Consider the following 15,411-nt stretch of genomic DNA (forward strand, 5'->3'; position numbering starts at 1 on the left):
AAGTTTATTTGTATCACATGGCTGACTAGGAACATCTATGCCTTTTAACATTCTGTGATTAACATCTGCTGGAAGGTGTAATGATTGAAATGAGGTGGATCTCTTTGAAAGAGTTTCCTGGTTTGGAGGTGTTAATCTGGCCCAATCAGGGAGCCCTGGCTGGATATAAACGGGAATGTCAGAGGTTCTGTTCAGTCTAAGAGCTGGCTCTGAGAAAGCGGAATCTGTGTCAAGGACTTTCTACACGTAAATGAAGGGTGACTTGGTGATGAGATTTGCAGGTTGATGTGAACGTAGCTTCCTTGACTGTTAAGAACTTGGATGGACTGGACCAGAACTTTTGGTGCAGAAGCAGGAATGCAGTTCACTGTGCCGCAAGACCTGTTTTAAGTTTCACAACTGAATGCAGACTTACAATTAAATATTCTTTGGTAGCTAATAGTTTTAGGAACCTAATACATTATTGTCTGTTGCTATTACCAGTTGAATTGCTCTTCCTTCAGATGCCTTACATTTTTCTACGAAAAATTGTGGCACTTCAAAATTAATCAAGTTTCAAGCAATTTCCTCAGTCCTGAGACTGAAAATCAAGCCTTTCATTTCATCGTTGTGTGTTTGCTTAGGGTTTTATTTACAAAATAGAAGTACCACATTCTGTTGTTGTAAATGAGTCAGATTGTGGAAATTAGCTTAATTTTTCTACCTTGGTCTCATTGACAGCCAACTGTTTGTCACAAATCGCTTACTGAATTAATTGCTGTAGTGATGAGATTTCACAGCAAGTAATATTTTAATCCCTATTTTTAAATATGTATAAAGTATTCTTCATGGGAAAGAGGAGTGCTCAAACACTGTGACTTGGATTGCTGTTTCTCTTATGTTACTCTTAGATTATATAATAGCAACAACAACTGCTGTAATCAAGGATGCCTCCCAGATGCATACCACATGTTGTCTGTTTCACCTATTTACTCCAGGGAAAAAAAAACACTCGTTATAAACATAACCATGAGTGAAGCATAAGAGCAGGCATTAATGGGCTGATTTTTATTTTCCCCCCCTTTGCTCTGTCTATCAGAAACCATGAGATCTCCATAATTCTCTAGTTGCTGCTCAGACTATGGGTGGCATGCTGTGACAGAGAGAGATACCACTTATATCCTATCTTGCTTATTTAACTGTTGCCAGAACGGATACAAGTTTTTTTTTACACCTTTTTCTTTCTTTTTTAGAATCAATTTATAGACATGGCGCTAGAAGATGGCGGAAGCTTTACCGTGTGAATGGACATTTCTTTCAGGCCAAACATTTTAACAGAGTGAGTAACTTTTCGTTACTAGTATCTGTGCTAATGTTGCCTTTTTGGTACATTACAAGCGTCAATCCCAATTAGCCTTCTATTGGTTCAATGTATGTAAAAATACTCAAAACAAAAATTGGATTTGGGAACAAGAGCAAGAGACTGAGATTAAGTGATCATGGACTTTGAATGGAACCAAAGTTCCAGCATGCTCATATATGTTTTGATTGACTTTAAATCAAACTCAAGCAGCATTCACCACAGTTATCCATAATTTGCAGTCTTTTTCCCTATTCATCGTTAAAATCTGAACCGCATATTGCTAATTTCTCTTGTTCATTCATGGAACATGACAGTTTCTGGCAGGGTCAGCATTTCTTGCCCATCTCTTGTTGCCTTTGAGAAGATGGCGGTCAGCTACCTTCTTGAACTGCTGCGATCCACGTCCGACTTTGCCTCTGATGCAGGCAGTGTGGAACACACAGCTGCAGTCAGAGCATCTCGGAAGAAATTCATTGTTTCTTGCTTTCGGTTGGCAAATCCATCAGGCTGTGAAATCTGCCATGTCCATCTCAGATTCTGAGGTCTCTTAAATGCTTGACTGGGAAGGAGAGCCCATGCTTTCTACCAGCCTTTCCAGCTGTTCTGAGGAGCCGGACGTGCTTTCCTTCCACCCCATTTGAGTTAGCAGCTTTCATATGATCCACATGCTTGTTCAGGATGGTTGCTTTGACACGAACCTTGTACATCGTTGGACCTGATCTTGTGTCGACCATGCCTTTTTACTCGTGCAAGGCCATTCCTGTGGTTTCTACACCAATCCTTGTCGCCTGAACTAAACCAACTCGCTCATATAGCAGAGCCTTGTGTCCGGCCTTGGTGTTCCTGATGTTGTTTAATCCCCTCGGTCCCCCAAGGTCCAGGAAGTTCAGATTTAACCTGGTACGAAGTCGTCTTCCCATTTGTAAATCTGCTGGAGTTATCCCTGTAGTTGCATGAGGGGTGGTTATATAATCAAATAGGAACTGGGAAAGTTTGGTATCTAGTGATGCTGTAGGCTGTTTCTTAAAGCCTGCCTTCAGAGTTTGGACTGCTCTTTCTGCCAGACCACTGGATGATGGATGGTCCTCAAAAGTTGAATGCCATTTAACTTTAGGAAATACTCCAATTCCTTGCTGGTAAACGATGGCCCATTATCCATAACCAACACTTCTGAGAGTCTGTGTGTTGTAAAATACGAGCATAGTTTTTCCCATCATTGGCCTATGTTTGACGAATGAACGCTATGCACGTCCAGCCATTTTGATTAGTTATCCACGATGACTAAAAACATTTTGCACGTGAAAGGACTTGCACAGTTGACGTGTAACAGATTCCAGAGTTTAACTGGCCATTACCACAAATGTGGGGCAGCTGCTGGTGGTAATTTTTGTCTCCATGGCCGCTCTGGTCACTACACCGCCACCGTGGCTATGTCTGCATCCAGTCCTGGCCACCAGATGTAATTTCTCGCCAACATCTTCTTTTTGGAAACCCCTGGATAACTGTGGTGGAGTTCAGCCAGTATCTGGCAGCGACCTTTGTTTGGGACAATCACTGTTGCTGCCCATAATAATATGCCATCCTGTACTGTGATCTGGTCTTTTTCCACCCCCCATCACCACCAACTCTTTCGGTTTTGCCAGGAACAGTTCTTTCTGCTTCCAAAGTCTGCTACTGTGACTGGAAGCGTATCCAGAAACTTTAAAACCATTGTAAACTCTTGCAGTGGTGATACCACTGTTGGTGTACCTGCCAGCGGTACACAAAACACAGATGCATTGAGTCCTTGGCCTCTCGCATGATGTTCCAACTTGTAATTATACGCACTTAGTATTGGATCCCACTGGTGAATTTGGCCTCGGGCAATGAGTGGCACTGCTTTGTCTTCTTTACTTAGACCTAGCAGGGGTTTGCAGTCAGTTATTATTGTCAAGTTTATGTCCATAAAGGTATTGATGGAATTTCCTGACTGCAAATATGACCACCTAACTTTCTTTATCAGGGCATGTTTACACTCTGCATTAGTCAAAGTCATGGATGTATACTCTATTTGCTGTTCCCCTCCATTGGGCCACCAGTCAGCTAATATTACCCAAATGCTACATTTCAACATCAAATCTGACTTGGGATCATCTCACCACCTTCGTGGATGTTAGCTGTTTCTTCACTTCTCTGAAAGGTATGGCTTGGGTACACACCATTGCCGAAGTTGCCCTTTGAAAGATTTAAGTGTTGGGTACAGAAGTAGGAGCTGGGGCACTTTTGATTGCCCTCACTTTATCTTCCAACAGCTGTAACCCAGTCTTATCGACTCTGTAGCCCAAGTAAGGCTCTGCCTGGAACACACATTTTTCCCTTCAAAGATATGTGCCCACTCGGGAGATATGTCTAAGGACTATGTCCAAATTCCCTGTTATTAGCACGTCATCTAGATGAGTGGCGACCTAAGGTAGATCTTGTAAAATGTCCTCCATCATCTGCTGAAAAATTGCAGAGGCTGATGATAAAACTAATATGAGACTACCTTTTGGGGTAAACACTCATTTGTATTAATTGTGACATACTTCTGGGAACCCTTGTCTAACCACAATTGTAAATATGCGTGGCTCATATCCAGCTTTGTGAAGAACAGCTCCCTACCCCCACTCCACCAGCTTTGTATACAAGTCCCCGATGCGAGGGATTGTGTATTTATCCAGCTGTGAAAAGCTGTTTACGGTTTGTTTAGTATCCCCACAAAGGTGAACTGACTCTTTGGGCTTCACAATTGGTGTGTCAAGTGCAGTCCATCTGCAAGCTGGACTGGTTTGATGATTCCATCACTTTCCAGCCTTCTGACTTCTGTCTCTGCTTTTGCCCGTTAGGCAAATGGCACTGGGAGGGCCTTGCAGAATTGTGGGATTGCTTCCTAATCATTAAGATAATTAGTCCATAGTTCCTGCACCTTTTACATCTCTGAATTTCTCAATAGTGTTGGCGATCTTAGTTCTCGTGTTGTTCCTGTTGCATGTGCTTAATTCCTCTTCCTTACCTTGTTTTAGTAAGTATGGATGCAATCCATCTGGCAGTAAAGCTTTGTTTTGTCCAAGTTTGATTAGGTTATCAACTATTTCCCTGCCACCCTTGCCAGCATAATTGTTTTCTTGTTTTTGTGTTAGTGCCTACCTTGTTGATCTCCCTGGTAAATACTGATGTAAAGTAACTATTGAACGTTTTTGCCACTTCATTATTATTATTATACATGATGTGTGTATTCCTATCTTTTTGCTGCTTTCTTTTTTGTGTCTTGCAAATACTGATTCATGTTCCTTGATAATTGAATTCTGTAATACCCTCTTGCCATCCTGATTGTTTTTGGGGTTTTTTTTTTGGCAGTGCTTTCATGTTCCCTGTGTCTTCATCAATGTCCTTAGTATATGCCTTTTTCTACAGTTAGTTTTGCCCTAATTTCATTATTTATTGTTGCTTTCTCATGTGATGTATTTCTTTGTTTCCTTTGATCACTTCAAATGTTTTCGACCACTTTTATTTCTACATCAGTAACTTTTCTGGCTAATTTTCTATGGTAATAAAATCACAGCTGATGCAACACTCGTCACATTCACTTTGCTGAGCTTTCCCCAAAAAACTTTATTCTCTTTCTGATCACAAATCTAACTATTTGAGTTTTGATTTACATAAGGACTCTGCCTCCACAGCTGTCTGTGGCAAAGTCTTCGAAAGAATTTTAACCCTCAGAAGAATTCCTTCCAATCTCAATTTTAAATTGATGCCTCTTTATTCTGAGTCGGTCTTCTGGCCTAGCTTCTCCCATGAGGCATCCTCTCGGCATTTATCTTGTCAAGCCCTTTTAAAAATCCTGCATGTTTTACATACGTTTGTGGGATATGGGCATCACCAACTGTGCCACCTTTCCTAGTTGCCCTTCAGAAGTTGTTGGTGAGCTACCTTCTTGAAGTGCTGCAATGTAGGCACCTCTAATGCTGTTAGGGAGGTAGTGTCAGGATTTTGAATGAGTAACATTGAAGGAACAGTAATATATTTCCAATTCAGGATGGTGAATAGCTGAGAGGAGAAGGTGATGGTGCTCTCATGTACCTGCTGTCCTTAATCTTCTAAATGATAGGGATCATGGGTTTGGAAGGGGTTCCAGAACGAGCTTTGGTGAATTTCTGCAGTATAGTGCAGTGTTGATGTTACAGACGCTATTGCTACTGTATGTCAGCATTAGAGGGAGTGAATGTTTGTGGTTGTGGCACTAATGAAGAGGGCTGATTTGTCCTGGATGAGATTTTTGTGTTGGAACCTCTCCTCTCTCTCTCTCTCTCTCTCTCTCTCTCTCTCTCTCTCTCTCTCTCTCTCTCTCTCTCTCTCTCTCTCTCTCTCTCTCTCGGTAAATGGGGAATTCTACAATGTTTCTGATGTTTTGCTTAGTAGTTGGTTGGCAGGTTTTACAGAATCAGGAGATGAGCTACTGGCTGCATAATTCCTGGACTCTGACCTGTTCTTGTAGCCATAGTATTTGTATGACTCGTCCTGTTTAGTTTCTGGTCAATGGCTGTTGATAGAGTATTGGCTGATGATAATGCCATTGAATATCAAGGGTCAGTGGTTAGATTCTGTCTTGTTTGAGATGGACATTGAATGTCACATGTGCCAGGTAATATTGTTCAGGTCTTGATGCACTGGACATGGATTTCTACAGTTTCTGAGGAGTTGTGATGGTGCTAAACTTCGTGCAGCCATTTGCAAACAACCCCACTTTTGACCCTGTGATGGAGGGAAGATCATTGAAACAGCGGTAGTGTGGTTGGGGCTAGGACTTGCCCTGAGGGGCCTCTGCAGAGCTCTCCTAGAGCAGAGATGTCTGACCTCCAGTAACTACAGCTATCTTCCTTTGTACCAGGTATGACTCCAACAAGCAGCGAGATTTCCTCTGATTCCCATTTGACTCCAGTTTTGCCATGGCTCCTTGATGCCTCATTCTGTCAAATGCAGCCTTAACATCATACACAGCCACTCTTGCCTCCCTTCTAGATTTCAGCTCTTTGACCATGTTTGAACCAAGATCACAGAGTCAGGAACTTAGTGCCCTGGACCCCAGTTTAGACATGTGTAACATATTTGATTAAATTGAATAATATAGACTAAAGTTGTAATTTGAATCCCATGATATAATCTGCAAAACATGTGCCAACATATTTGCCTTGGGTAACTTCATAATTTCTGCTCCAAATATCTCTTGCCTGGGAGGAAACTGCAGGTTTTAGCACTAACACTGAGGTCAGGTAATCTCAAACCTGTCCTATTTTGACCACGCTTTCATAACTTTTCAGTCAAAAACGAACTACAGACTGATAATGTTGGTTTGTAATTCGTTCATATTCATACAGCACGGTGGGTCAGTGGTGAGCACTGCAGCCTCACAGCGCCAGGGACCCGGGTTCAATTCCAGCCTCGGGCAACTGTCCGTGCGGAGTTTGCACGTTCTCCCCGTGTCTGTGTGGGTTTCCTCCGGGTGCTCCAGTTTCCTCCCACAGACCAAAGATGTGCTGGCAAGGGGGATTGGCTATGCTAAATTGCCCGTAGTGTTCAGGGGTGTGTGCATTATAGGGGGATGGGTCTGGGTGAGATGCTCCAAGGGGCGGTTTGGACTTGTTGGGCCGAAGGCCCTGTTTCCTCACTGTAGGGAATCTAATCTAATAAAATACGTAGCAATAGCATGCGCGTTATTCATACATCATTTTTCATTTCATACTTCATTTTCTTCCTCTGTCATTTCAATTTCGTGCTGTCTTGCTGTTTCCTTCATCCAATTTAGCACAGCTGTTTTGCAGTTGTCACTTTCTCAAAGTACACTGAGGTAACAAAGTTACTGTGCAAGGAATGACAAATTAACCATTTGGTCTCAGTGTATTTGAATCCCTACTATCTCCATTCAGCACACCGAGCCTGCAACAACCCTCCAAAGATCATCTCACTCAGATCCAGCTCGTTAGCCTATCCATGTAGCCCCACATTTAACCCACCTAGTCTACAGATCGCTGAACACTACAGAAAAATTTAACATGGCTGCCCACCTTATGTATACATCTTTGGACTGTGGGAGGGAGCCAGAGCACCCGGCGGAAACACACACGCATACAGGAAGAATACACAAACTCCATACAGCCAGTTGCCCAAGGCTGAAATCGAACCTGGATCTCTGATGCTGTGTGGTAGCAGTGCTAACCAGTGAGACAGCGTGCCAATCTAGCAACCCTGTTTGCAAAAAAATCATGTTCTGATTTTGTTTACCTTAGGATTTTGAATTTAGTCTGGATTCACACACTCATATTTTGGACATGTTTTTATATTTCTATATCTAGCTTTTACAATGTGGACTGGGGGGGGGTGGTCTTACTGCTTTAAAGTAATGGTACATTATGCAGTGGAAAAATTGGGCATGCGCTGAATTTTCTAATTGTAAATATAGTTCCTAGAGGGTGCGAGTAAAGAGAATTTGCCCTTGGCTCCTCTTATCCCTTGATTCGATGTGAAACCAAAAGTATGGCTCTCATACACTTAAAGGTGTTCATAGATGAAGTGAAGAAATTTCTCCCAAATGATCTTGCGACAATAAACCTCACCTCCCACACCACTTTTGGTTCACGAGCCAGGGACAACAACCTTTAAACTCAAATAGGGCAGCATGAATAGATCACCTGCTCAGTGCCCTAATGTGAGAATATCGTATGTATACGGAGAGCCATTCCTCAACAATGATGACATTTGATCATGATAATAACTTGCATGTGGAGTCTTCTGACCTGCAGAGGCTGTAATGCTGTAACCACCACATGATTCTGGCTGACCAGCAAACCCTCCAACTGTTGCCACTTGTCACAGGTATATAGTTGATTATCAATCTGTTTGACACCCCTTCTGTGGCTGCCAGACCCGAGGTGGAGTTTGAACCCAGGCTTTCTGTCCTAGACGAAAAGATGCTACTGCTGTGCCACATGATTGGTTTAAGAGTTGTTACTGTGTATGTAAATGTACAATTTCCAATTTCAGATTTGCGTTTACAATGTTAACCAATGTCTTACAGTTTGTGTCCTTAATGTCCAGCAGTTTGTTTTCCAGCTTAGAAATACTAGTTGAAGAACAACATCCACTCTACAACACAGTTAGCAAACTATCTGACCCAGCTAGTCAATACAAGCAAATATCAATATGAAAATATATAAACTATTGTTTATATGTAATGCTTCTGCTGTGTCTCTCCTTTCTGTGAGAAGTTCTAAAAACATTCTAATTTAAGCAAAAGTAGGGGAGTTTAAAAGATATTGTTTATGAAGTATTTGATGGGATTATGAAATCCGGTCAACAATAAAATTAATCCACTGTGGCATGCTTGGCCCCAAACAACAGGGAATCATCTCATTCTGTAAAAAGTAGTAAGAAATTACCGGTGGTACTGCAGAAATTCACCAAAGATCCTGACACACCATCCTCCAACCCCATGACCGTGACCACTGAGAGGGACAAGGGCTGCTGATAGATGGTAGTATCACCATCTGCATGTTGTTCTCCAAGCTACTTGCTGTATTGACTTGAAAATGTATCACTATTCCTTCAGTGTCACTGGGTCAAAATTCTGGAGCTGTCTCCTGAAAGGCATTGTGGACCTACCTACACCACGTGGACTACATTGGTTCAAGAAGGCAGCTCACTACCATCTTCTCAAGGGCAACAAGGGATAGGCAATAAATGATGGCCCACCCAAAGTACTGATGTGCCATGAGTGAATTTTAAAACAAAATTACTTCTGGCTTCTGCCTTTTCAATGGAAATTGGGAAGTGAGTTTTTTGTTGCACGATTCTAGGCACCCTGTTCTTGCAGCCACAGTATTCATGAGGCTGGTTCCATTCTTTTTCTTGTCATTTGTAACTCTCAGGATGTTGATATGCAGGATTCAGTAATGAATATCAAAATTCCATGATTATTTTCTCTCTCGTTAGAGATGACCATGCCTGGCACTTGTGTAGTACAAGCATCACTTGCCACTTGTAACCCCAAACCTGAATATTGAGCAAGTCTTGACACGTTTGAACATTTAAGGAGGAGATTTCACGTAGGGAGGTATTTTTACTGCCTTCAAAGCCAACATTTATTGCCAATTCCCAGTTACCACTGAAAAAATGAACTGAGGACCCTTTTGTGGTGCAGTGCCAGTGTCCTTGCCCCTGCACAAGGAGTTCTGGGTTCAAATCCCACCTGCTCCAAAGTGTCTAACAACATCTCTGAACAAGTTGATTTGAAAAATAGGTTAAATTTTAAAAGGTCAACTGCTGCAGTATGTCCTGTGTCAGTCCATGGAGCTTTAAAGAAGATAATTCGACAATTTTGAACTAGCAGCAATGAAGGACTAGTGATATTGTTCCCAAAAGAAAATGCAAACACTTTGTTTTAACTTAAAAAAAATGCCACCGGATTTCACTTAGGTTAACAAAATGAATTCTATTCCGAAGAAATTTAACAAATCAAGTCATGTTGCTTTAACAGTTTGGCTTACAACTATGTATGTTCTGCATTTAATTTCCCTATTATTTTCCACAAGATTTCTTTTATACGACACTTGCATCTTGAAGTTTATAAGTCTCTGTTCAGACAGTCCATAAGTATGTTTCAGAACTCAGGAAAATTCTTCTCAATTTGAGCTAAACTGGTATATCTTTTATTTATCCTCTTGATTATGGAAGCTTCAGGCCATTGCTCTGCTTACTTTTCCCAATTCTCCTACTCTTCGCTGTGGTTTAATTTCTTCTGCAATAAAACACTGTGAGCCCAATTGTAGGTTCTTTTCTGAACTTCAAACTAAGCACTCTTCTACTTTGGTTCCTTGGAACATTCAAACTAAATTTAAACCTTACCCACCTTCCCCTTTGTAAAAGGGACTTCAGTACTTTACACTGCTTACAATGCAGATTTGTTTTAGTAACCTTTATTTTGGCTAACTTCTCTTGTTGAGCTCCAAACCACGTAATATCCAATTGCAATTAACTTCCAAAGTCAATGCCCAGAAGATTTAAACTGGAGAACCCCCTCGAAGCTTCCATCTTCTCAGTAATGACATAGCTTGTTCTGAGATGTCCTCTAACCAACCTTTTAAGTTAATTATCCTTCACTTACAATTTATTTTCTTTGATCCAATAAAATAAATGGGTTTTAACAACCTTTCAGTGTACAGATTAGTTTTAAGTTAATTTAGCTCCAAACTCAACACAAAGTTGCCACTCCTGCAAGCACTGTAAACATCTCCAGCTCTTTAGCTAACTAAGTTCATCTGTCTTTTGCTGTGCACTTTCCAGCTGTTAAAACTCTGTCAATAAGGTCCCAACCAGCAAACTTTAATTCCTGATAGTAAAAGTACTTGAATCATGGACCAGATGTTCCCAAAATACTGGTGCATAACTTGAGGGTGATGATGTTCCCATACAGATTGCTGCCTGTGTAACCTAGAAGGACCACTTTTGAAGGTGCTGTCAAAAATCATTGGTGAACTGTGTCAGTGCATCATGTAGATGACACGTGTGCACACGCACAGTTTTATTTGGATGGGAGTGATGATAATGTTTGTGGTTGGCTACTGATCAAGCAGATTGTTAGTTACATTGACCCATACGAATGGAGAGTATTTTGTCAAACTCCTGAAATATGCTTTCTCAATGGTAATCGTGAGGTGAGTTGTCTCGATTTGTAGCCACAGCATGCATAGAGCTGATCCGGTTTCCTGATCTAAGGAAATCTCCCAAGATACTGCTATTGGGATGTTTTACAATGGTAATGCTATTGAATGTAATGGGTTGATTGGTAGATTCTTTCAAATTAGAGAAGATCATTGCATTTGCCATTTATCAACTCAAGCCTGAATATTGTTGTCGAGGTCTTTAACATAGATTCTGAAACAGTTTGTGTCATTGAGTAGTTGTGAATGGTAGTGCATGCTGTGTTGAAACATCTGCACATCTGGCTTATTGATGGTGAGAAAATCATTTGTGAAGCAGCTGAAGATGAGTTGGTCTAGGACTCAAGCCAGTGGGTTCTTTAGAGCTCTTGGGCCATAGTGATCATCTCCTTAGTTCTGAGCCAGGAGACCTGAGTTCAAGACCAACCTCAAGTGTCATCAATTTTAACTTTTTTTGAGTTCAGTTCTTTTGTCCATGTTTCGACTAAGGCTGTAATAAAGTCAGGATTTGAGTGGCCCTGACAGAGTCCAAACTGAGCAGCTGTAAGCAGTTTGTTGTGATGTAAGCAAGAGCACTTCTGACATTTTCCACTGCTTTGATGATCCAGAAGAGACTGATCAGTTGATTATTTGGCTGGATTGTTTTGTCCTGCTTTTTCAGGATGGCATATACCAGGGCAGTTTTCCGTATTATTTTCATACTATGGTATCTGTCCTGGAACAATGTAGCCCTGAATGTGTCTTGTTCTGGAATGCATGTCTTCAGTATTGTGCTGAGATTTTGTAAAAGTCTGTATCTTCTGCAGAATTTGGTGCCTTCAGCTGCTTCTTGGTGGCGTGTTAATTAATCAAATTACTTGAAAGTTGGCATCTGTAATGCAGACAACCTACAAGGAGGCCAAGATGGCCAAGACATGGTTTTTCTGGCTAAAGATGGTTGCAATCGTGCTTCAGCCCAATCTTTGCCACTAGCTTGCTTTCCCCACCCTTCATTGATTATGGCTAAGCACAGACCTGTTGCTCCTGATGGCCCACATGGCTGTTTCGTCAATCTGTTCTGAATCAATCCCACTTAATATAGTGTCAACACCGTACAAATGATGGGCAGTATATTCAGTGTCAAGGGCTTTATTTTTGTGAGGACTAGGCAGTGGTTACTCCTAACTATTCTATAATAGCCAGCTGTATCTCTGACCACTAGATTAGTTAGGCTAAAGCCTAGCAAGTTGATTTCCTCAATACATTCCTCAGGGCCAGTTTAACAGAAATATCTTTCAGAACTTGGCTGGCTCATTACATGTGGTGCTGTTGCACCATTCATAGTGATGGACATTGACATTCTCAATCCACAGAACATTATTTGCCCTTGCCTTTTTCAATGCTTCTTAAAATTGGTGTTCAATTTGAGGAGTACTTATTCCTCAGTACTAAATTGTTCATCTGAAGAAGGCAATAGGTAGTAATAAGTAGGTGGCATTTTTGTCCATGTTTAACTTGTTGCCATGACATCTCATGTGGTCCAATGCCCAAAAATGTGAGGTTGTCCCACTTTGGCACAAGAATTAAAAAAATGTATAAATTCTGAGATATTGCCAAGCTCTGAGACGTCTGGTTGTTGTAATGCATGAAGTACAGAAGGTTGTTACGCTGGTACTGCAAATAATGAGGAAATCTAATGTAATATTATAGTTAATTATGAGGGGAATTGAATGCAAGCATTGGGAGATTGATTTGATTATACAGGACAATGGTGAGATTGCACTTTGAGAATTGTAGGCCGTACCGGCCATTGGACTTAAGAATGATAATGTGTCAGAGAAAGTTTACTTGACTAATAGCTGAAATGAATGGAATACTTAGATAAGGAAAAGCTTAGCCTGTGTCCTTTGGAGCTTAGAATCAGAGGTGATTTGATTGAAACATACAGGATCTTGAGGGGACTTGACTGCGTAGATGTTGAAAACAAGTATCCTTTTGTGGGAGAGTCTAGAACCCAGTTATAGTTTAAAACAAAGGGGCACACATTTAAAACAGAGATGATATGATGAAGCCTTTTCTGGAAAAAAAGGGGTTGAGTCATTGGAATTCTGTTCTCCAAAAGGCAGTGGTTAGAGAATCTTTAAATATTTTAAGGCACAAGTAGATTCTGAAAGATTATTGGGGATTTGAAGGAATGTAGAGTTGAAATTAAAATCACAACAGTCATAATTTTATTACCGGGTGGAGCAGGCTCAAAGGGCCACGTGGTTGACTCCTGTCCCTTCTTCACATGTTTGTATGTCTTGGGTCAATATTGAAGTGTTAAAGGGCAGTTCCCTCCTAACTGTATGCCTGCATGCCACATGGCCTGCTAGCTGACAGGACTTTGCCAGAGATGATGATGTCGATGTCTGGAACAAAGTTAAACTCCTCAGAATCAGACCTTATGTCAGGTTGTGGGACAGGCCTCCCAGTTTTGGAACAAGAGCCTCATGTTGGAAAGGAGGATTTTGCAGAGTTGCCAGGATGGCATCCACTGTTGTTCACTTCTGGTTTCTAATTTGATAGCACGTGGCCCATCCAATTTTGTTCCTATTTGACTTTTATGTAACTATTTGGTACAACTGAGTGGACTGCCAGTGCAGTTCAGAATCGAATCACTTTTCTGTGGGTCCAGGAACCTATATAGGCCAGACCAGGGAAGGACAGCAGATTTCCTTCCCTAAAAGCCTTTTAGGGAATAGGACGAATTTTTGAGACATCAGACTAGTTCTCAATTCAAAATTTATTTTTAGTTTTATTAAGTGATTCAATTTCCTTAATTTATTCATTATTGAATTTAAATTCCACCAGTTTATATAGAAGGATTCGAACCCATGCCTTTAGACTGGGTTTCTGCATTACTTTACCATTACCCAACCATGTTGCTGCGTTATAAATGGGACATCCCATTATTCTTAAAAACAATACCACTCTTTCTGTATTGTCCCAGCACCTAGCACCTCCTTAGCTTTGTTCAGCTTCCCATTCAACTCTGCTGTGTGATTGAACTTGACTCAACAGTCTCTTGCACTGGTGCTCACTTGTGAAGAACAGGCATGCTTGTCATAAGTGGATACAGTTTGAAAAAATAAATGTTAAAAATGTGTGCTAATTGTGCTTTTCTTTTCCACAGAAGGCTTACTGTGGACACTGCAGTGAAAGGATATGGGGTCTAGGCAGGCAGGGCTACAAGTGTATCAACTGCAAATTGTTGGTCCATAAACGCTGTCACAAACTTGTTCCTGTGACCTGCCAAAGGCATATGGTAAGTAGCACATATCTCTGTACAAAAGACATAGATATTGTTTGCTCCTACTCTTGTTTTCCATCTTCTTGCTACCGTTTGCATCTACACCACATAGGGTCAAAGACAAGGGCTATTCCTAAGCTGCAGACTGAGTATCACTCTCGTATCACTTGTATGTGTTGCAGTCTTCAGTGACTGATGAAACAATATATTCTCTTGGAGTTATAAACTTCCTCTATTCCTGTCTTTGAGCTGTTAAACCAATATAGTTGCTTCTGTGAAACTTGAATTCAAAATACATCAATTCAAAGACCAAAAGAAGGCTGTGCAAGTCAGTTGGAACCTGTTTGTGTTCTGGCAGTGATAACTTGGGAATAAATGCACTCTGTGCTTTCACTGAGCTAAAAAATATAGAAAGAGAAGAAGGTTGAGAGGTGACCTAATTGAAACATAAAATAATCAGAGGGTTAGATAGGGAGAGCCTTTTTTCTAGAATGGTGCCGCTGAGCACGAGGGGGCATAGCTTTAAATTGAGGAGTGAAAGATATAGGACAGATGTCAGAGGTAGTTTCTTTACTCGGAGAGTAGTAAGGGAATGGAACGCTTTGCCTGCAATGGTAGTAGATTCGCCAACTTTAGGTACATTTAAGTCGTCATTGGATAAGCATATGGACGTACGTGGAATAGTGTAGGTTAGATGGGCTTGAGATCGGTATGACAGGTCGGCACAACATCGAGGGCCGAAGGGCCTGTACTGTGCTGTTATGTTCTATGTTTTGTGTTCTATGTTCTATTCCACGTTCTGACTTGGTCTGTTCCAGTCAGAGCAACACTTGTACTGCTGCAGTTGGCCTTCATGTTCTTGGGCTCAGGAACATAACAGTCTTTTTCCACTCCTGGTCACTGTCTTTTGATGTATTTTGTTTTCAATGCGGATGGTTTACGATTGTGTTTCAATTCTTGTATGGTGTCTGTCTCCAGTTTAACTATGTCAGACTGTTTTAATATAATTGTTATAACTGTACCTAACTGCATAAATGATTTCTGATAGAACACCTGCTATAATATTT

At 41.1% G+C, this 15,411-nt stretch overlaps 1 protein-coding gene across 8 annotated transcripts in view; it reads left to right on the forward strand.

Annotated features, from left to right (window-relative positions):
* prkcz (protein kinase C, zeta) overlaps positions 1 to 15,411 on the forward strand; it is a 394,504-nt gene that overhangs the window by 198,696 nt on the left and 180,397 nt on the right. For 5 of the 8 annotated variants that reach the window (XM_059655617.1, XM_048561464.2, XM_059655616.1 and 2 more), the window contains 2 exons: positions 1,233 to 1,318; positions 14,228 to 14,359. In XM_059655617.1, the coding sequence (XP_059511600.1) occupies positions 1,233 to 1,318; positions 14,228 to 14,359 (218 nt within the window). The remainder of the gene's footprint in view (positions 1 to 1,232; positions 1,319 to 14,227; positions 14,360 to 15,411) is intronic. The other 3 variants (XM_059655615.1, XM_048561470.2, XM_048561466.2) reach the window with 2 other exon arrangements.

Source organism: Stegostoma tigrinum, chromosome 28 (genome assembly GCF_030684315.1).
Source record: "Stegostoma tigrinum isolate sSteTig4 chromosome 28, sSteTig4.hap1, whole genome shotgun sequence".
Lineage (NCBI taxonomy): Eukaryota > Metazoa > Chordata > Chondrichthyes > Orectolobiformes > Stegostomatidae > Stegostoma > Stegostoma tigrinum.